Source organism: Prionailurus viverrinus, chromosome C1 (assembly GCF_022837055.1).
Source record: "Prionailurus viverrinus isolate Anna chromosome C1, UM_Priviv_1.0, whole genome shotgun sequence".
NCBI lineage: Eukaryota > Metazoa > Chordata > Mammalia > Carnivora > Felidae > Prionailurus > Prionailurus viverrinus.
Genome location: NC_062568.1, coordinates 188,869,290 through 188,892,092, shown reverse-complemented (window position 1 = coordinate 188,892,092; position 22,803 = coordinate 188,869,290). Strand labels below are relative to the sequence as shown.

The following is a 22,803-nucleotide window of genomic DNA, read 5'->3' as shown; positions in this document are numbered from 1 at the left end:
TCCCCCTCATGGCCCCAGTCTGGAGAGATGCTCCCTCTATGTGCTCCTGCTGTATCAGAGCCATCCATTGACTTACCTATCTTACCGAGCTCCTTGACTGCTATGTTTGTGACTCATTCATCTCTGTATCTCTGGTACCCAGCACAAGTCCTGGCCCAAACTAAGCTCTTGGTCTGGTTGAACTGATGAATGAATGAACCATTCGCCATCTTTCAGGAACACCCATGGTTCAACCAAACTCACCCAGGTCAAGTGCCTGTCATGTGGCAAGAGGCAATTTAAATCCTATGTGCTAAGGAAGATACCCCTAGATTGCTGGGGGTTCTGACACCTCTCTTTACTGCCCACCTCCAGCTCCTTGGATCTTACAACTGTACGGTTGGTGCTCTATCACCACCAAAGAGATAGGACCTAGCCGCACAGACTCTAGGCCAGAGCTAACAGCCTGGTCCAAACCCAGGAGATGTGGGGAGGCTGCAACCATGGTCTACGCTCACTAAGTCCAGCCTTGTGGGTTCTCTGAACCCATACAGACACTGAAAGTCACACCAGGCACTGGTGACACCGATGGGAATATGGCATAGCCCTACCCCTAAATGCGGTGTGATGGGGATTATGGTGAAGGTGCATACAGAGAAGGCCCCTACCTCACGCAGACGGGGTGAGGCAAGGCCCCCGGGAGAAGGGAACAATGGAGCTGAGTCTCGCCAGATGAACAGGATGCGTCCAGATGAACGGGGTGGACGAGGAGTATGAGAAGAAAAGGGAATTCCAGGGAGGGAAGAGAGCCTGCATGAGGACATGAATGGCTAGAGAGATGGGCACCCCAGGAAAGAAGTGGTTCTTCAGGAGGACAAAAGCATGGGGTGCAGGTGGGCGGGTCTGGACAAGCACGCCCAACGCCCAGCGTGAGATGTGCACAGAGAAGCGAGTTCTGGAGGACGCTGGCTTTGGGGATGAGCAGGGGAAGAGAAGTCCATGGAAACTAAGACTAAGACTTAGAAGGAAAAGCAGAAACGGGTGCAGCCCTAGAAGTCAAGAGAGAAGACAGTCTCAGAGGAATGGCAATGATGGCAATATCGTTCAAACTGTGCAGAACACAAGGCTGGTGTGGCCCCTGTGATTCTAGTGACAGAGTTTCCATGGTGATGGGGCAGGACTGGGGAGAGGGGCGGGGAGCCCAGTTCCCACCAAAGGAGGGGCCCGAGTTGGTCTCAGGGTCTTAAGTCTGGTATCTGGTTTTCCGGGGGTACAACCTGGGTGTCTGCTTCTTTCTCCTACTCCCCTGGGGGCTGCCCTGAAACTCGGCTCTCTCTGGAGCTGGGTCTTCATTGCACAGCTGGCTGCCACCTGCTTCAACTACAGGGCACCCTCAACTGTGGGGTTGTCCCTGTTCCAGGATCTCCATACACCTTTTTGTTGTGGTGTTTCTGCAGAGTCCCACCGCAGTCTCCCTGTAGCAGGTGCCCCGGGGAGGGCCTCTTCCACCCGGCCCTTGCTCCCTGACCTCTTCCCACCAGCCCGCCACTGAGAGCCGGCCAGACTTTGCTGGTAAGGCAGTACGGTTCATTGATACTCGGCCTCAAAGACAGGAAGAAGTTTTCTACCAGAGTCTCCATCTGAAAAGCTAGGAGAACCTCGATTTTCACTACAGGCGCCTGTACTTCGCAGGCAAATCCTGCTTCTGGGATTTGGTCCCCAGTTCTCTCAGTCCCAAGGAAATGAGGACACATTGGTTTTTTTTTTTTTTTTTTTGGATACCGCATGCCCTGCTGCTTACAGGTGGTTCATCTGTATCTGTTGCACATTAGAAAGATAAGCAAAAACATCTTGACATGTTGATTTCACCTGCCTTCTGACTGGCCCCCGAATGTGAAAGGGCCTTGGGTACTCCCAAACAACTGTTCACTCCATGAACAAATGGATGCTGCACAGATACGAGTCCTAACTGCGGATCTTTTTACAACAAGAGAAAACAGCACACAAACGAACAGCTGCTACGGGGGGGAAGGGGGTCAGAAATCATTCCTGCCCCCAAATGAGAAGGCAACCTAAATTATCCTCAGTGACATTGGAAACGACAATAAGAAAATAATACTTGTTTTATAAAATGCCCCCTTCTGAGCCACGAAGCTGCAAACCAACAATTAAACCATGATCATAATAGCAGACAATAATAATTAAATCATCCCGCCATCCAAAGAGCAAAAGCGGAGAAGACAGGCCAAAGCCCAAAGCAAGCATTGGTGTCTAGAGCGAAATGAAAGGCTCTTCTTTCCTGGGGCCAGCTGGTATTCAATAGAAAAGTGATTCTTTTGTTACTTCTGCAAGCAAGAGAATAAACCTGAGCTTCTGGTCACTGAAGAAACCACAGTTTCCACCCGGCCACAGTTTCCATTCTGGGGCAAGCATACAGATGCAGGACTTGAGCTATTCCTCGTGTCTCACCCTTCCTTGCTGGCTGACCTTGCACTGGTTTCCGTCTCGTCATCAGCACCTTGTAAACGAAGGCTCCGTGACTGTCATTAGCCAGAACCTGCCCTGGAGGTGTCAGGGGATTCTGTGAGGGGCAGATGTGTCTTTATCCTTCTTGGAAGAAGTGTTTTCCATAAAATGAAAGGTTCATGCTTCCTGAAGAGGCTGTGTAGCACAGTGGAAAAGAAACAGTGGCTAGGGAGCCAAAGACATAGCTTCAAATCTAGTTCTATGACAGCTACTCAGGTGAACTTGCACAGCCTCAGTTTACTTGTCTGTACAATGGCAGTAACTGGGCATCTGTCCAGCAGTGTTGCTAGGAGAATTATTGTAGATGAAATCACATATAAAGGTACCTGGCACTGAGCCTGATACATAGTGTAAAATCAATAAGTGGTAAAATCATCTAAAACAAATTCTGTTTTTGTTCTCTTTATTTTTATTGAAGTGTGACTAATATACAATATTATATTCGTTTCAGGTGTACAACATTTTTTTTTATACTTAAGAGATGTGTTAAAGTCCTCTATGATTGTCAATTTCTTATATTTACGACAGATTTCATTTTATGTTTCCTTGTTAGGTTACATAAAGATCCACGACTGTTGGCCTTATTATGGCATAGACACTATTCCCATGAAATAATTCTCTCTGTCCCTGGTGGCTGTTGGCATTCCTTAGCTTGGGGCTCCATCGTTCCAGTCTCTGTGTCTGTCTTCTCCTCTGTGTGTATAAAATCTCCCCCTGCTTCCCTCTTATAAAGATCCATGTGATTGCATTTAGGGCCCACCTGGAGAGAATCCAGGCTCACCTCCTCATCTCAAGGGCCCGGATTTAATCACAGCTGCAAAGATCCTTTTTCCAAGTAAGCTAATGTTTACAGGCTCCAGTCATTAAAACCTGATATCTTTGGGGGTCATCATACAGCCTGCTGCAATGTCTTTGCAAGCTTTTCAAGAAGCCTGAGTGTCAATTTTCTGTGTCTTCTGTGCATATTATATCCTGGCTGGATCAATGGTTCTTGGGTCTCACAACACCACTGGCTTCGGCCTTTGATGTTAAGGGGAAGCGATTTTAGAAGGACTGGATTCTCTGCGGTGGTGGCTTTTTGTAAATGACTGTTTATCTGAGGGGGAATGATGGTGTGCTTACCTGTGTGGGTGTGTTTTCCCAAAGGCTTTCCGGGATTTCATTATTCTTGGAACTGTTTGATTTATTCATCAAGTTGTATCTAATTAGTTTTGCCTGGAACTCAGTGAGTCCATTCAATTCACCAGGATGCTTTAGCCCTGGTCCATCGTCTGCCCCTTCTCAGAGGACTTTGCTCACAGCTTGTATTTTATTACCCCTTTCTCCATTTGCTCCTCGTTCTTCTCCACATGTGCCGCCTGGTTGGTACTCTGTCCTTTGCATTTGGCAACTCCTCTTTCATTTATTTCCACATTCTTGTAGTTTTTCTCTGCAATCTCAGATCCTCCAGCTTGTCTCTTACTTGAATGCTTTTATTTTTTACAAGGCAAATGCTGCTCTTGTGGATTTTGGTTCCTGTGTATTTAGCTTCTTTTTCATTCTTTGCTTGCCTCTATCACTGTCCTTCTATCTCAGGATCTCCCCTCCCCCACTACATCATCCAATCTTCTGCTACCGATCATCCCTACTTCTCATATGTCAATGAGAATATTATCCATAAATCCGTTTACGTTTTCTTTCGTTTACTAGAGTAAAATTTTTTCAGAAAATATGTTTCCATTTAAAAAAAATTTTTTTAATGTTTATTTATGTTTGAGACAGAGAGAGAGAGAGAGAGAGAGAGAGAGCGAGCATGGGAGGGGCAGAGACAGAAGGAGACACAGAATCTGAAACAGGCTCCTGGCTCTGAGTTGTCAGCACAGAGCCCAACATGGGGCTCGAACTCACTAACCGTGAGATCATGACCTGAGCCAAAGTCAGAGGCTTAACCGACTGAACCACCTAGGCACACCTATGTTTCTATTTCTTTAGGGAAATGATTCTTTTTCAAGAATGGTATGTGTTAAGTGGCATCATACAAGTTCATTTTATTTATTTTTTTGCTGGTTTCCTTATCTTTTGACGGGGGGGGGGGGATCTATACTGGTCCAACGAAGTCTACTTTTCTTCAGTTGAATGGAATCCCCCCTCTAAGAAATCCTGGAATTCATTTTTTGGGATGGTAAACTGGCAGTCAGTTTGATGTCTACAGGCCAATTCAACTATCCAGTGTAGCCCAGCTGGATTATTATTCTTGGATGATTTGAAGTAATTTGTGTTTCTTTTTTCTAGAGGTGATCCATGAAAACTAAATTGTCAGAGAGCATCGCCACACTTACATCTACATTTACACCTACCGGGTTATCCATACCCTCTCCTTCAAAAAACTTCTGAGCTCCTTTTGGCGATTTCCTGATTTGTTGAAACCTTAAGCCTGACAAAGGAACACCCCGCCGGGTACGTGCTTATCTGTTCAGCTCCTTCAGGAGGTCAGCTCTTGGAGTGCAAGTACATGGACCTTCTCTGTTGAAGGTTTAACTAGTGCCATGGCTCAAAAACAAACCTTCTGGAAGCAGCTAAACCTGCGGCCACGATTCCTGGCAAGAGCTACGAACAGAAGCTTCACTTCTGGTGCCTTCTGCCTCCTCTGGGCCAGCTGCCCACTTGCTGTTGAAGGGGAACAACAGTGACCGCAGTGGGGGATCGCTGCCCCATGACTGATATGCAACCGCAGGCAGGGAGTCCGGATTTCCGGTGCAGCCAGATGTTTTGTCTAGTTCAGGCTCCTCCCAGGAAGACAAGCTCCACTGGGTAGGGGTTCTAGTTCATCAAAACTGTGCCTCCCTCCCACCCCTCGGTAATCCAACTGCTTGGTGACCAACAGCCAAGAATGGAGTTTCCAGGTCACCCTTTGCATTAATCATTAAAAAGCATCCCTACAGTTAAAAATCAACAAACTATCCTCATTAGCCAAGTATGAGCATTAAGAGCAGAAATTGAAGCTTCCAGAACAACATTTCCACCCTCCATGGGCCCCAGATCTCTTTAGGGAAAGCACACCTGGAGAAGACTGTCTCTTCTCCCTTCCCCCCTTTCCCCTCCATGTAGCCCCTCACATATAGCTTGTAAGCCTAGCCAGATTTGTACTCAGAAACAAGGCGCAGTTCTCCTGAATATAGCAAGGGCCTCTCAAACAGTTATCTTAGACTCCTCCCTGGTTTCCCAGTCAATTTCTCCTTGGCATTGCCACCAGTGACCTTCTTTTAGGAATGGAGATACCATCATGTCACATCAGACAACGGGTTCCTCCAGAAGCAGTTCTGTACGTTCACCCCTTCCTCCCTCTCATGTTACCTCCACCCTGCATGGCAAACTACTACTATGCTTTCAAATGCACCTAGAATAGCTCCTCTTCTAACACCCTGCCCCCAACTGCTACCTGGGATTAGGAACTATCCTTGCAAATGCTTTTCAGTTGTGCTTTGTACAAACTTCTACTACAGCATTTATCGCATTATATTAGAATCTGTAGCAGACCCTGTAGGACGGTCTATCTGCACTCCATTTCCAAAAACTCGTCTATCTCTACTAGTGAAACTGTAACAGCGAAACAAGATTGATTTCTTGCTTTCCCAGCCGGGCATCCATGGCGAGTTCTGATGAATAAAGTGTAGGAAGACGTCTGTAAGGATGGTGATTCTTCCTGAAGAAATACACAAACCATCCCAAGGAGAAAGATCTGTGCCCTGTCCTCTCCCCTCTTCTTTTAGACTGCGACACAGACACAAGGTGTGGAGCCGCAGCAGCTAACCAGGCGAGCGTGAGGGTACAGCCGAGGGCAGTGCAGCAAGAAGAAAGGCAACAGCATCCTGAGCGGCCGCCCTGGGTCTAGACGGGACCTTCAGATCCTCGTTCCAAGAGAAAAGTGAACCTCCATCTGTTGAAGCCAGCTTTAGTCAGTTTTTCTACTTCCATTCCTAACTGATGAAATTTCTACCCATACGACTGAGACTTTCAAGGGAAAAGACTGTTTCTTATTTATATTTATACCCTCAGTACCTGGCAGAACGCCTGGCACTGAGTAAATGCTCCAAGTATTTTAATTGAACTGAATGTCGTTACTGTCTTCAAAATATTCCAATGGCTTCTCATTATACTGAAAAATCCATTTAGAGTCCTCATCTTAGCCTGCAGGGTCCTGCGGAGAGCCCTCTTTACCCGAGCAACCTCATCTCCCCCATGCGGTCCCCAGCCACGTCAAGGGAGCACTCTTTTGTGGATAGACGCTACATTTTGCCCTGTGTTCGTGCCTTCGCTCTCTTTCCCCTCAGTTGGAATGCTCGCCTCTACACCTCCAGGCAGGCCTTCTCTCTCTCTCTTTTCCATTGCTGAACTTGGCTTGCACCTGCTTACAGTCTCTGCTTTGTCTTGGAGGGACCTGTTCGTTTGACTATTTCCTCCCACGGAATGTGAGCCCTTGGAAGACAAAGACTGGCCTTAGTGTAATTGTTGTGCTTCCCACTGCACAGTGTCTGGTGCAGAGAAAGTGTTCAATGTGCGTTTTGTTCAGTGGAACTAAACCAGGGTCAGAACGCCAGACTGGGGAGAGAAGAGTTTGGAGCTAGGCAGAAAGGGGCTGAAACCCACATCACTGGGTAATTGTGAGATATTCACCCTCTCTGGGCCTCGGCAGTCTCATCTGTAAAATGGGGACAGTAATAACTGATCAAGAATGTGGTACGAGGTACGTGTTTGATAAATGTTAGGTAGAGGGCAGGACCAAGAGCAGACGGCTTTGCTTCCCTCTCTTCAATTTTTCTCTGAGCTGGTCCACTGATTATAACAGGGAAAACTCTAACCCAACACTGGAAACTGAGAAGGCGTCTCATCCATAGGGGATGAAATTCCACGTTCTACATACTGACCACACGAGGAAGAGTGACATGGAGGGTGCAGCACAGTCTGCTCTCCTGCTGTTGGTTGTCAGGCCTGGATGGAGTTCACTGGTCAGCCTGTCCGATTCTTGGCACTCAGGGGAAAACACACCTACCAAATGCTGGAGACGCCCCTGGGTTCCAGGGCAGAATCTGACTGCCAGCCTATGCTTGTCCTGCACACCCAAGAAGGGCCCATTTTCCTGCTGGGACCCCACCCAGGACTGAGGGCCATCCCTGCAGCTACCCACTGTCCTTCCTTGCCCGGCTTGCTGGGGTGAGGTTGACCACAGATCCCTCTGATCATCTCCAGTGCTCGGCTGGGGCCAAGGGCAGGCTGAGGAGAGGTGTCTGCAGGCCTTCTGCTGTCTGTGCCCCGGGGGATGGTCCCTTGGATTGGCCTGTGGGCTTTCCCACATCGGGTCCCATCTGGGACACCAAGGGGAAGCCCGCCTGACACCTGTTCCCACCAGCAGCATGGCACCCACCACCTGGGACTCTCAGGGGTGAACTACAACCTGCTTTGCCGAGGGGCCCCATCTGAGTAAAATGAACCGCCTTCCCAGTTCCAGGAGGGGTTTCTCGTCACTTGGGAATTACATGCCAGGCACTGTTCCAAGTGCTTAGATATGTTAACTCACTTAACCTCATCGTAACCTTAGGTGATGGGTACTGTCTTAAATCACCATTTTACAGCTTAGAGAACAGAGGCCCAGAGTGCCTGCTTAAAGACCTTCCCAAGCTACACGGCTCATCAGAGTGGCGGGCAGTGTGGTGCCAGAGTCCAGCTCTGAGCTGCAACTCGATGTTGAATGAACAACAAAACCCCTGGGGATGTAAAGAGAATTGGCTCCTCAGAGGAATCCAGCTGATTAATCAGATTAAATGGTCCAACTGAAAGATGCAGTTAATGCAGGAAAAAATAGGAGGCATTGTAAAACAGAACATAAACAGTATTTTCAGGGAGGTGCAAGATGGTAATACATAGAAATAACAAAAGTAAGCTGTCAAGGGCAATGTGAAAACAAAAAAGAATAGCTTCCTTAAAATAAAAATGAAAACAACAAGATTCCCAAAATAAAGGAGAGCAAGATGAGTAGTGTTGAAAACAGAATTAATGAAAACACAAGATCGCTGGCAGAATAAAAAAAAATAGGATACAGAACTTTCAAATCACTAGAGGAAAAACAAAGCCAATTAAATCAAATCAGCTGACAATAGGAAGAGTTAAAAATGAAAGAAAACAATAAGGATGCATCATCTGTTTTGTTTGAAAAGAGCATAGTACGTTTGATGGAAAAGAGAGATATATATGCGTATATATGTATATATAGGCACCTGGGTGGCTCAGTGGGTTAAGCGTACGACTCTTGGTTTTGGCACAGGTCATGATCTCCCAGTTTGTGAGTTCGAGCCCCACAGCCGGCCCTGTGCTGGCAGTGTGGAGCCTGCTTGGGATTCTCTCTCCCTCTCTCTGCCCCTTGCCTGCTCGCACTGTCTCTGTCTCTCTCCAAATAAATAAATGAATTAAAAAAAAAAGAAATATACAAAAACCCTGTGCTCTTTTCACTTTCTTCGAGTATACATGGAACATAAATAACACAAAAGTTCAAAAAGTAAAAAGGGTGCAATGCAGTAAAAATAGCAAGTAAATCACATGAAATACATAACCACTAAGTTAAAAAAACTTTTAAAATGTTTATTTATTTTTGAAGGAAAGAGAGAGCGTGAGTGGGGGAGGGGCAGAGAGGGAGAGGGAGACACAGAACTCGAAGCAGGCTCCAGGCTCTGAGCTGTCAGCACAGAGCCCGACGTGGGGCTCGAACTCACAGACTCACAGACTGTGAGATCATGACCTGAGCCCAAGTCGGACGCTTAACCGACTGAGCCACCCAGGCACCCCACCACTTAGTAAGTTTTAAATAGGGATTAAAAATAATTCTACACTGAAATTATACACTATTTAAAAATCAACCCAGTTGAGTCCTCTGTAGGAAAAGAAAAAAACCTCCCCCAAGGAAAAATATACCGAGAACGGGAAGCAGCCAACACAGTTAGATATCATTTTGTCTGTCAAACTGAGAAACACAGACAGGATTGACAGCAGCTAGTGATGCTATGCAGGGAGGCAGACTTTTGGTGGATGCGTAAATTGCCACAGTGACCAGAGGGAAATGTGAGATCATGTATTAAAATTTGCCCTCTAAGAATATATCCTAAGGAAATAATTGGACAACTGTTCAAAGATTCATGTGTAAGGATATTCACTGGGGTGAAAAACTGAAAATATTTACTTTATTAATAGGGGAGTAGAAAAATAAATTATAGTTGTGCCTCCAACAGAATTCTCTGTGGCCATCAAATGGGATGAGGCTGATCTCTATATATTGACATAATAATATGATGATACAGGATTAAACAGTAAATCAAAAGCGAGTCACTGAGCCATGCATGGAGATTATCTTGTTTTAGAAACCACATTTGCTGCATTTGCCTTATGCATCTATCGGCATACAAACTAAAAGAATTACCAGAACAAACTGATCTCAATGGTTCTCTTCTGTGGGCCGTGTGGAGGAGAACAGAGTCAGATTCAGGGGACTTTTGCTCTCTACAAATTTCTTTATTGTCTGCATTTTGAATTTTTCAAAACAAGTGTCTATTTTTTATATAGAAAAATCCTATACAGATATTCCCACTTTAAAAATAACAACTAGGGGTGCCTGGGTGGCTCAGTTGGTTAAGCATCAGGATCTCACGGTTTGTGGGTTTGAGCCCCGTGTCGGGCTCCGTGCTGACAGCTCAGAGCTTGGAGCCTGCTTCGAGTTCTGTGTCTCCCTCTCTCTCTGCCCTTCCCCCACTTGCATGCTGCCTCTCTCTCAAAAACAAATAAACATTAAAAAAATAAAAGTAGTAGCTAGATCTTATTCTGAATAAGGACTCAAACACAAACAGGGCTTTTTGTGTTTGTCTTCATTAGGGTCTAATCATGAATTCCCTTCACTTTGCTGCTGGTTAGTCAGGTGAAGGGCTTGTGTGGGGCACTGAGGGAGAGGAGGTGAGAGGGGGACAAAGAGAGAGAAAGAGGGAAGAGGGGGAGGGAGACAGAAGAGGAGAGAAAACAGGCACGAGCACATATGTGTGTGTGGACATCACATGCACTGTCAGGAAAAGACAAGCTGGGTGGGGGGGACTGAACGAGAAAGGGAAAGGCGTCCTGTCTCTCATCTCCATCTTTTGGCTGCTCTCAGTGCAGCCGGGAGCCCTCCTCTGCTCCTTGGGCATCAGCTCCCTTGAGGCTGTGGGATGCCCAGAAGCTCTCTAGAGGGTGGACCAAAGCTACCTTCACCTTCTCCCTGCTGTTCCCCATCGTAGGGGCCTCACACACACATTTAGCACATCCCTATGACTTTATAGTCCTTGCTATGTCACCCTGCAGAGGACATTCCGTGTCCTTGTCTTGATCTTCTCTTCCTGAGGGTCAGGAAGGGGTCCTCCTGTCTCCCCTCCAGCCCACCCCGTGCCCACTATTCCTGTAGGTGACAACGGTCCTCACCCTTGCCCAGAATTCCATCATTGATTTCTTGTGCTCGCCTGTCAGCTGCTCCTAGGGCCCTCTGTTCTCCTCCGGCCCTCGTTCTAAACCTTCCTTCCTGGGGATCACGCTGCCTGTCTTGGGTCTGCTAATGCCGCCGCGTCATGGAGACACACAGCCTCCGCTTTAGGAGATGTGTGCCCAAGTATTTAGGAATGAAGTACCGTGATGTCCACAATGTACTCTCGAGTGATTCAGCAAAACGGGGATAAAGGCAAAAACAAAGAGAACGCCAATATGGGAGAGTCTCCACAGTGGCTGAGCCTGGGTGGCAGGCATTCGGGTGCTCACGGGCTGGTCTTTCCACTTCTCTGTGTATTTTACGTATTGTATGTTATGCAACAAAACACAGGGGAACAGAAGAAACCACACTTTCCATATTTCCTGACGAGAGTGAGACCAGCTGGTGTGAACACTTCAACGTTTCCTGAATGCGTCCCTTCTTCTTCACCCCCACTGTCACTGCCAGGGTTCAGGCTTCTCATCCCGACCACGATCTGGGACAGCTCCCTCACTGGGCTCCCAGCCCCAGGTCACTCCATTCTCCATAAGGATGCCAGGACAAGTCCAAACACAGCCTCATGGCCTCCAAGGTCCTCCAAGCTTGGGCGGCAGCCTGCTCCACCAGCTTTATTGCCCACCATTGCCTCCTGCCACAAAATCGAAGCTGATGCTCCAGCCCTTGCACCTGACCATGTCATGTCACTTCCTCTGTCTAGAAGGTCCTTCCCCTCCCACCAGCTTTCCTCCCTGGCTACCTGGCAACTTCCTCTCCATCCTTCAGCTTTTTCACCTTTTCCAGGATAGCATCTCTGGTCTGTACTGTCTTTCACTCCCTATCCCTCCCTATCTCTCCATCTCACTGTGCATACACATGTCTCCTCTTTGCCAACAGTGTCTGGGTCTCATTCACATATGCAATGCCAGCACCCTGCCCAGACAATGCCATGTGATAAACAGACAGACAGCTGTTACATGAATAAATGAATAAATGAATGAATGATGATCCGGGGTAGGAAAGCCTTCTGATTTGCACACATGTACACTAAAGTAAAAGTCATTACACTCCTCATTCACTCATTGTGCACTTAACATTCACTGAGGGACTCTTGTGGATCTACTAGTCATATAAGTCCCTTTGTGCCTGACTCCTGCTTCATTCATTCATTCATTCATTCATTCATTCATTCATTCACTCATTCATCACTTGACACTTATGGATCCAGGTGCTGGGGGCACCGTGCTGAGAACTGGGAGACTTGTAGAAATGAATGAGGTGGAGACCACAGCTCTGGCTGGGAAGGTAAGGCAGGAGCACAAATATAGCACAAAGTGGTCAGTGTCAAGGAAAATGCGGGCTGCAGGCAAAGAGAGTTCAAAAGAGGGAGACATGACTCCCAGGAGTCCAAGAGAGGGGATCGGGAAGACTTCCTGGGTGAGCAGACACATGTACTTGACTTTGAGGGATGGGGAATTTCAGACATAAGCCTTTGGAGCAAGGGGGGCATTCCAGGGAGGCCAGAGTGGAAACAGATGCACAGAGCGAGGCCATGAGCATAGATATGCACAGGAGACACCAGTTGTTTGGCTTTGCCGGGATGTCACTGAAGGGAAAGGGAGGGAAATAAGGTTGGGGAGGTAGGTTGAGGTCATGAAGACCTTGAAAACCAGGATAAGATGTTTAGCTTCTGTGAACGTGGGTGCCATGGAAGGTTTCTGGTTAGCAGGTGAGCTGACCAGGTGTGCTTCCAGAAGCTTCTTCTAGCAGAAATGTGCAAGATGAATTTGTACATTTAACTTGTGCCCCTAATAGTGCAAAACCCTTAAGAGCTCTTCTGACCTTGTTTTGCACAGGGCTTAGCTCAAAAACTTGCACATAGCAAACAATGCACTTCTTTAATTTTAATTGAATGGAGTCTAAGGACCTATGTACATCAGCAAATACACAAGTATCTGTATGTACCTCCTGCAGCAACATATCCATTCAGCCAGTTCCCCTTGACTGAAGACTCTCTAAGGCAGGATCGTCTCTAGCTATGCTTCTCCTTGCCTTGATTCCCCACTATTGCACATCTTCAACCCTTCATTCCTGGGTCACTACAACAGACTCCTGTTTTTCTTTCTTCTTCCTTTTTTTTTTAAAAAAATTAATGTTGGGGCGCCTGGGTGGCGCAGTCGGTTAAGCGTCCGACTTCAGCCAGGTCACGATCTTGCGGTCCGTGAGTTCGAGCCCCGCATCAGGCTCTGGGCTGATGGCTCAGAGCCTGGAGCCTGTTTCCCATTCTGTGTCTCCCTCTCTCTCTGCCCCTCCCCCGTTCTTGCTCTGTCTTTCTCTGTCCCAAAAATAAAATAAACGTTGAAAAAAAAAAATTAAAAAAAAAAAAAAAAGGAAAAAAAAATTAATGTTTATTTATTTTTGAGAGAGAAGAGACAGAGCATGAGCAGGGGAGGGGCAGAGAGAGAGAGACACACACACACACACACGCACAGAATCCAAAGCAGGCTCCAGGCTCTGAGCTGTCAGCACAGAGCCCGACACCGGGCTTGAACTCACGAACCATGAGATCATGGCCTGAGCTGAAGTCGGACGCTTAACTGAGTGAGCCACCCAGGTGCCCCTCTCCTGACTGGTTTTCTTTGCGTGAGTTCTCTCCACTGGAAAAGGCCCCGGTGGGACAAGCCTGCTTAAGAACCTACCATAGCTCCCTCTTGTCTACTGGCATTTAAGATCTTCCATGACCAGGCCATGCTCCAACCCTCTCCACGCTCTATTCCTTGTCCACATGCTTCCCCCTCTCCAGCCAGCTGTCTTGTCAGTCCTCCTTCCAGACCTCTGCTCATCCTGCACCCCTAACCGGCTCCTCTTCGCACAGCTCATCTGAACCATAGCTTAAGGCCCAGCTGGGCCAGCAGTGTGAATAGTGTAAAGATTCGGAAAAACCCAGGTTCGCATCCCAGCTTTCTGAGTCACTGTGCATTCTCTTGGGATCTCAGTGTTCTTGTTTATAAAATGTGAATGAGAACTATGTCCATTCATTATTGGGACTTACCATCAGTACTAACAGGGCTATTGTGGAGAATTGATAAGACAATATACGTGCCAGGTCCCGTGCTGTGTAAATGGTGACGTTCCTTTCTTCTCTGACTCTTTGGAACTCCCAGGAGTAACTCCTGCTGGTCAGATGCTTGTATGGAAAGGAAGTTCTATTCTGAGGGCGTACATATGAACTACCAGACACTGTGCTGGGCTTTTGTAATGACTCCCTCTACAACCCTAAAACACCAGCATTTTTGTCCTCATTTTACAGATGAGGAAACGCAGACTGAGAACAGCAAGCAATCTGGGATCACACAGCTCTGTGCCGACACTACTGTCTGAGAAGTAACCACAGAAGCGTTATTAAATATTTAGTATGTTCCAAAGACTATGCTGGGTGCACTGCATGTGCTGTCTCCTTTAAGTGCCTTATCCTGACGCTCTGCTACTGTAAGCGATACAGCACAGGAGATAGCGGGACCCAGAGGGAATAAAGGCTGTGCCCAAAGTCCTGCAAACAGCAAGTGGCAGGGCTGGGATTCACGCTGGGGTTTGTATGACCTCCAGCTCTGCCCTCAGCTACTCTGCTGGAACTGTGCCATTGAGGCCAGAGAGTTGTCTGAACTTGAACTGCAGTCCTGGGAGGCTGAGACTGGCCTTTCCAGGTTTTCCATAGGCCTCAGCCTAAGCCTGGGGGCACGGCAACCACTACTGAATGCAAGGGCCTCTGGGGCAGGCCCAGCTACCAGCTGAGTGGCCTGGTGCTGATGCTGGTGAGGACCGTCCTGAGCCATAGGCAGGGGTTAGTTCACCAGCCTAGACACTTACCCGATGGTGCAACCAGCATCAGCCTCGATGGTCCAGATGCAGTTGAGATTGTGTTCGTAGGGAGCCGGATACCCGGGTGACAGCACCTGGCCCGACACCTCTCCTTTCACTGTCCCTCCACACTCAGCTGAAAGAAATCCCAAAAAAGTGAGCTTTATAGGGTGGCCTGCACTGCCAGCAGTGACTCAGTGGCTCCTCTTGTCAGTGTGCCCAAGTCCCTCTTGTGCCCTGCAGGTGACTGAGCACAGCATACAGAAAGGTCCCTGGATGCGATTTATATCCACAATCTACAAAGAACCCTTACAACTTAGCGATGAGAAGAAAAACAGCCCAAACAATGGGCAAAATGTCTGAACAGACATTTCTTTGAAGAAGGTGTGCACACTGCCAGGAAGCCCAGGAAGAGATGGTCAACATCACTAGTCATCAGGGAAATGCAGATGAAAACCACAATGAGCTATAGCATCTCACATCCACAAGGATGGCTGTAATCGAAAGGCCAGACACGAAAAAGCGTCGGTGAGGATGTGGAGGAATTGGAACCCTCGCGCATTGCTGGTGCAGCTGCAACATGGTGCAGCTGCTTTGGGAAGCGGTTTCCTAGTTTCTCAAAATGTTGAGCGTAGTCACCATATGACCCTGCAATCCCACTACCAAGCATAGACGCAAGAGAAATGAAAACATACGTTCACACAAAAATGTGCACAGCAGCATTATTCATAATAGCTAACATACGGAAACAGCCCAAATGTCCATCAGCTGATGGACGGATACACAAATACGGTGTCATCCATATGGTGGAATATTATTTGATCATAAAAAAAAGAATGAAGGATCGATACCTGCTACAACATGGATGGACTTTGAAAACAGTGTGCTACGTGACAGAAGCCAGGCTCAAAAGGCCACGTGTTATGTGATTCTGATTATATAAAATGTCTAGAACAGAAAAATCTATAGAGACAGAAAGTATGCTGGTGGTTGCCTGGGCCTGGGGGGAGTGTGCAGGGGGCAGTGACTGCCGATGGGTACAGGGCTTTTCCTGGGTGGACAAAATGTTCAAAAATCAGATGGTGGTGATGGGTGCAGAACCCTGTGAACAGATAAAAAGCATTGGGCTTCAAGTATATGGTATGTGAATTACATCTCAATAGAGCCATTTAAAAAAAGGTCCTGGGGTGGAGGGCTGACAGCTTACTCTGCGGCCAAACTCCTTAAAGCCTCCTCGATGATGCATACACTTGAACCTGTGCCTTGCCAGCAATGGGGCTGCATGGGGTGCCAGGAGCACAGAGGAAAACAAGCATCCCAAGGGCCAATGGTCTAGAGGAGGAGACAGCCACAGTGTGCCCCAACAGAGATGCATTTGTGGCAGATGACAGCTCAGAGGAGAGGGGGCTACTTCCCCTAGCTTGGGGCAGGAGGAGTTGTGAGGAGGAGCAGGGGTGGAGTGGGCGGGGGAGGAACATCAGGGAGAGGATGCTGCAGATGGAAAAGAGAAAGGGCAAACGTCGTGGAGGTGGGCCATGGTGTGGCAGGCTGAGGGGACAGGGGACAACAGGGGAGACAAGGCCGCAGAGCTGGTCAAGCGTCAGACATCCAAGGACGCCATGCCAGAGGCTGGGGACTCTCCGGAGGAAGAACCAGTCACCTTACACGCCAGTGAACTTTACACACTAGGAAGTATACTCTGGTGGCAGTCTTTGGGGCATGAAGGGTGGAGCTGGACTCAGGGGATCAGGTCTACACTCCCCGTCGGAGCACCTAGTCCCCAGGTCAGAAGCTGGTGGTCCTCTGGCCTTCTTCCTCCCCACATCTGATCTGCCTCCGAGACCCAGCCCCTGAACCCCTGGGGTGTTTGTCACATGGACCTCCCTCGACCTTGTTGCTAGAGTCCTGGCCGAGGCTCTGGCTATTTCTGGGTGGCACAGTTGCCCACCCCCAGCAGTGCCACCTGAGGGACCTTTCTAGAATGCAAACTGACTGGGTCACTGCTTGCTTCAAACCTTCCTTCCCAGAATGAAGTCCAAGCCCCAGAGGGGCTCTTTTTGGCTTCTTGGGCCCCTCCCAACACCCCTTGGTCTAGCCAAGACTCATGAACACTAGGAGCCAGGACAATGAGGCTTCTTCATGCCTTCATGTGGACTGACAATGTGAAAACATCTTTCTCGGGGGACCTTTGTGACCCGTCCCCTCCCAGGTACAGTTGCCACTGTCCTCCTTTGTGTCTCCATTTTAACAGAAGCAGATTTTTTAAAATCACAACCATGTTACAGTCACATCTGTCTCCTTCACAAGACCAAATGCCTTGGCAGCAAGGACCTTGTCTTACTTGTATTTGTGCATCCAGTGCCGCTATAGTGCCTGGCATGTTACAGATGTTTTAGTAAGTGTTTACTGAATGGAGAGATCCATGGATGATCAAATGAATGAGGACGCTTACTGCTTTCCAGGAAAATTACTACAAGGGTCGGAGTCAAGGGAGCATGAGTGACAATGAAGAGGAGAATTATTGCAAGAGTGTTTTAGGAAAGGGAATGAGTGACTATGCAAAATCCTAGAAGAAACAGGAGAAGATGGGACCCAGGTTGCAGAAAGAAGACTGGCCTTCACCTTCATTAAGTATTTCATGGGCCCCTTGGCTTCACTCGGGGCCACTATGGCATGGTCAGGGAGGAGGCGCTCTGCCAGTAAGCCTGCTCACGAGACTGGATCCTTTGCACGTGCCTTGCTGTGAGTACCCCCCCGCCCCCCCCATGTGCTGTTGGGACGGGAAGTGCTTGAAGGACGTAGGGCTGAATGGGACCCATTGGGGAGTGGGTGTGGGCAAGAGGCCCCATTGGCAAGTGGGTGTGGGGAGGAAGACTGTCTGGCCCCACAAACGGGGGAGGTAGTGGAGAGGTGGCAGGACCTTATCCATGCCCTTGGCTAGAGCTTCCTTCCATATTCCAGATGGAGAAGCCCTTCCTGTGTTTGGAGGCAGCAGCAGTGGGGGTTCTTCCTCACGGACGCAACATCTGGGAGGAGCCAAGAGGCCGGCATGCTGCAGATTCATTGACAAGACCATGAGACTCTACTCTTTCTGGTTGTCACCCTTCTTCCCATCCTTAGAGCCTTGGCTGCCTCATGTGGGCTGTAGCACCCACTCATCGACAAAGAAAGCCTCTGCGATGTCTTAAACTACAGTGGTCACTTCTGCTAGACCGTGATGAAGTCCACCACAACATGACGTGTGTAAACATATACACCCACAACCCCAAATACATAGCCTCACTCCTCTGTGTGGGGCCTGAGGGAGTCTCCACGGGGAAAATCTCCGAGATTCAAAGTTTAAGTACTCTTCCCAGCACTGCTTGAGTGGATCCACTGAGTTCAGCCCAACCAGCACATCTGATATTCAAAAGAACCTTACAGTGAATCCTTTCTGCAAAGCAACTGTCTTGTAACATGAATCATCTCCTTTCGCATTTCGCCTGCTCTAGCTTGCCTGTGGCATCATACTGTCATCCATTTATGCATATGTCCCCCCCTCGCTGGCCGGGGATCTGCCCTCCTCAGAGTTCCTAGTGCCCAGCATAGGACCTGGCACATGAAGGAAAGAAGGGGACAAAAACAGGATGCAGGGAGAAAGGGATGGGGCATGACTGCAGACTGGGTCAACCTTAGAGGGCAAAGGGAGAGGCTATTTAGAGGTCGCCATGCTGGTCTGTCCACTGTCAGGCTTAACATCTTCTCTTTTAGACCCTCTGTTGTACAACAGTGCTGAAATCCTGTTAAAATGAAGCTGTCTAGGGGAAAAATATTGGCCATTACCGTTGTCCACCACGCTGGTTCAAACCCTCAGCACTCACACATGCTAGGCCAGAAGCCCAACCCTCACCCCACCCTCCTCCTGCTGGTGAATTCTTACCCATCCTTTTGAGTCTGTGCAAAACTTCCTTGTATCTCCTCAACACTTTGCCCTAACTCTTTGCACAGTGCTTATCTTGTATTATAATTATCTGTTTATGTGTCTATTTGCCTTGCTAGGCTATGGAATTCCCAAGGGTAGGGAAAAATACTTTATTCTTTCTTTGTTTACTTCTCTGCCTCTGCACATACCCAAACATATAGCTGCACCAATTCTGGTGTGTGGCTCTTGGTACGGACTTAAGTGTTTTCCCAGTGGATGTCTTGTTCTTATAGGATTGACCAGCACTGTACAGACATGCCGAGGTTGTGGCACAAGGGGAAGGGGATGGGGGAGAGGCCTGGTGTTTGGGGGTGGGGAAGCAGGACAAAGCAGTGGGGTGGGAATCTTGTTCAGCAGGGAGGAGAACAGGTGCAGTGAGGTAGGTGGTGAGAAATGAAAAGGCCAGATGGACCGAACGATAGGTTCTGCCTACTTCATACTTCTGCCCTGGACCAGACTGCTCTCATCTTATGACACATGAAGAAAGCTTAGAGGGAGCCTCTGCTGACATTCTGGAAGCACCAGAGGCTTAAGAAAGTGCTGGTTCATTATTATATTCTTCCTCAAGAATGAAGTAGGTGCTAGCTCATTTTCTTACTCTTTCTTCCAACTTTCTCCAGGAAAGGGAGCATAAACCCCATTTTGCCTATGGGGAAACTGAGGCCCAGAGTGAGTCAGAGACTCGTTTGAGTCTGAGTGTTGCAAGAACCCTGGGAACCCCGGCAAAAGCTCCACCTCTTCTTAACTGACTCTCCCAACTTTCCTCTGTTGCCAGCATTACAATTCTGAGGGCATGGCTTGGCTGTGGTCCCACTTGGCTAAATGTGTCACAATGGTGGCTTGCCACCCGCCTGACTGAGCTGCTGCAACATGGGTGTAATGAGGTGTGAAAGTGAGGGAACAGAGAAGTGGGGGCAGGGTAAGCGAGGACTCCCGTGAACAGGAGGATTCAGTCCAGTTAGGCAGTCCCAAAGTGCTGGAGTGTGGGGTCCAACGGGACAGCTTTCATGAGACCAGAGCTGGGAGCATGGGGTTGGGAGGGGACCCGAGGAGTCACTTAAAGAGCAAGAGGCCTCCTACCGACACAGGTGGGGAGAGGTCGGTCCCAGGTCCTGCGCTCCCCACTCAGACACAGCAGCTCCTCACTGCCCCGCAGGCTGTATCCAGGGTCACAGCTGAAGGACACAGAGCTTCCTGCAAAATGGCCTCCATCATGAACCTTGTAGCCAAATTGCGGGGTTCCTGGATCCTCACACTTGATGAGTTCAAAACCTGCCGACGAGAGGAGAGATGGGGTAAGCAAGACCCGGCGTGGCAGAAACCACATTCCCTTCCTTCCCTCAATTTGAAGCCTGTGCCCTCAAGGAAGCCACCAGGCACGTGCCTCTGGCCTCTGGCAGTCTCACTGCTCTGGGGCCACCACACTGCTGTGCTCAGCAGAGGTGATGCTACACCTGCCCCCGCACGTGAATGGTTTCAGTTATTTCTCCCAGGACAGCCTTTATAATAGTTTTCAGACATAAGGTCTGGGTTTCCTATTTCCTTTGTATGACCCCCAGAGCATTTTGTTAGCAAGGCTGCTCTTTCCATCTTGCTCACTGAGACATTCTGATGGGATAGTGTAATATGGAAACTTCCCTTCAAATGCATATTTCAAAGTTCAATTATGTCCTGCTTAAATACGCTTTATTGAGAGAGGCTAGAGAAGGCTTACGCAGAGCGTTTCTACAAAGCGCCTACTATTTGGCAATTTACTTGTGCTGGCTCTCATTTGTTACCCACAGGAGTCTTACAGGGAGGTATAAGTATCTGCATTTTACAACTGAGAACATGACCTGGTTCAATAAGTGGTGCCAAAGTCACACATTCTCAGATGACAGAGATGGAATTCGCATGTGACTCTATTTTAAATTCTCTTCCACTGATATGCCTGCTGTAACAGGCATAGACCCCTATGCCAGATGGCCTAAAGGCCAGGCGAGAGGAATCTTGAGTGGACTCACTGAGTTTTGTTTTTTTTTTTTTTTCCTAGCAGCTTTATTGAGATATAATTCACATACTGAACATTCGCCCATCTGAAGTGTTCGGTCTTTTAGTATATTCTCAGGGTTGTGTAACTCTCATCACAATCCACTTATGGATTTTTCATCGCTTCTGGAGGAGCCCTGTCCACATTTCTGCCCCCCAACTTTCTTAGTCCTCGGCAACCATCGATTTCCTTTCCATCTCTATGGATTTGCCTGTTCTGGACAGTCCATACAACATGCAGCCTTCTGTGACTGGCTGCTTTCACTTGGTTTTCAAGGCTCATCCATGGTGTAGCATGGACCAGTGCTTTATTCCCTTGTAACAGTTAAATAACATTCCATTGTATGGACAGATCTATCACATTGTGTTCATCCATTATCAGCTAATGGATAATCATTGGATTTTAAAATAAGCCCTAAAAGCACATTTCTTTGTATCTACTGGGAAGGTCCAGGAGCTCAAATAAATTAATACGATGGCTGTGAAGCCAAAGTGTGGGGATGTAATCCCAAGTACTACGGGCCTGCATACAAACCTGGGGGCTTTCTGTCTTTGACACTCTGGGAGTAAAAGACAAAGCAAAAATCATGCAAAAGGGAAAGAAGCAAGATTCAACTCTTCAGGGAGTAGTGAAAAATAACATAATTGTACATTAACGTTCACACTTTTTACATCTGGCTGCAGCTGAACCTTATTTTATAAATGCCACGATTAGGAAAGGCTTGGTTTGGTTGCTTTAGTTAAAAGCCTTGGCGTTCATATTTTTCAAGTATTAGTCAGTAACAGGTATGCTGTGACCCTCAGTTAACCACAGAGTTAAACCTTAGAGCTGTATGCCAAGGGGCAGCTTACTCAAAGCACAGGCACAATGTCTTAGAGGAAACAGTCCGCTAAGCGTGAGCCAGAGAAAACCAAACCTGCAAAATGATGGTGATGCCCCAGAGACAGACCTCCCCATCTGCGGAACTAGGGAAAGCCTGATTTCATCGTCCACTCTGATGCAACAGAGACTTACTGGAGAATTGCAGCTCAAAGCCCTTGCTGGTGTTCTCGGCATCAGTGATGAAGTCAAGCCACAGACTACTAGACGTGCTGTTCAAAGTCACCCCCATCATCTCAGAACGGCTGAATACCCCCAGCAAACGGGCGGACTTGTTGTTGCCGTCATAGACCTGGATGTAGGAGAGACCCCCACCTGATGTCAGCATGGCCTTATTTTGAACAACAGTTTCTCATCCCACGGCCTATATCCCCAGAGTTTAGCACCAACGATGTCTGTTAGAGGGGCAGTGAGGCATCAGATGCAAGGTAGACGGCACGGTGAGCCAGTAACAGGGTGAGTGATCAGCCCCTCTTGTCTCTCCTAGGTGCCAGGTCTGTGCCCAGCCCATCTCAGTGCGAATCTGGTCTGTAGGAACCGGTAGCTGTTCTAACCTTTCCAGTGGAGCTCTGCTTTGTCCCTCCAAACCCCATATGGCACCAGCTTACTCTTCAGCAGCCTGGGGAGGCAAGGAGGGGGCTGCCTGAAGGCCCAAGCCATCTGTTTCTGCACACAGGCACACTGGAAGCACCGGACGTCTCTGCATTGCTGAATAATCCTGTCCTTCCAGATGAGATAGCAGTCCTCCCGCCTGACCCCACCCCACCGTGGCAGTGGCCTGTCTTGACTACTCTTCTAGACATGGCCCCTGGGATGCAGCAGCATGGAATTAAAATGACCAGTGTGTCACGGTGCCTTTCCTTTCCCCAAGCTCAGCCTCTGCCCCTTCCCTCCTGAAATGAGGGCTCCAGCGAGGGCCTGCTGGGCTTGCCATGGGTGGAATTGCGCAGGCATCTGGCTTCCCTCACTCCCATCTGTCCCCTGAACTTCTGAGCACCAGCAAAGACAACAGTCATCAGAATAATGAACTGGCTCCCCAGGTTCTGAGGTTGCTGCTCCTTTCCA

At 48.3% G+C, this 22,803-nt stretch overlaps 1 protein-coding gene across 1 annotated transcript in view; it reads right to left on the bottom strand.

The window, feature by feature from the left end:
• CSMD2 (CUB and Sushi multiple domains 2) overlaps positions 1-22,803 on the bottom strand; it is a 600,812-nt gene that overhangs the window by 165,563 nt on the left and 412,446 nt on the right. The window contains exons 23-25 of the mRNA XM_047870009.1: positions 21,874-22,030; positions 19,911-20,102; positions 14,879-15,005 (exon numbers count right to left, since the gene is read on the bottom strand). Of these exons, the coding sequence (XP_047725965.1) occupies positions 14,879-15,005; positions 19,911-20,102; positions 21,874-22,030 (476 nt within the window). The remainder of the gene's footprint in view (positions 1-14,878; positions 15,006-19,910; positions 20,103-21,873; positions 22,031-22,803) is intronic.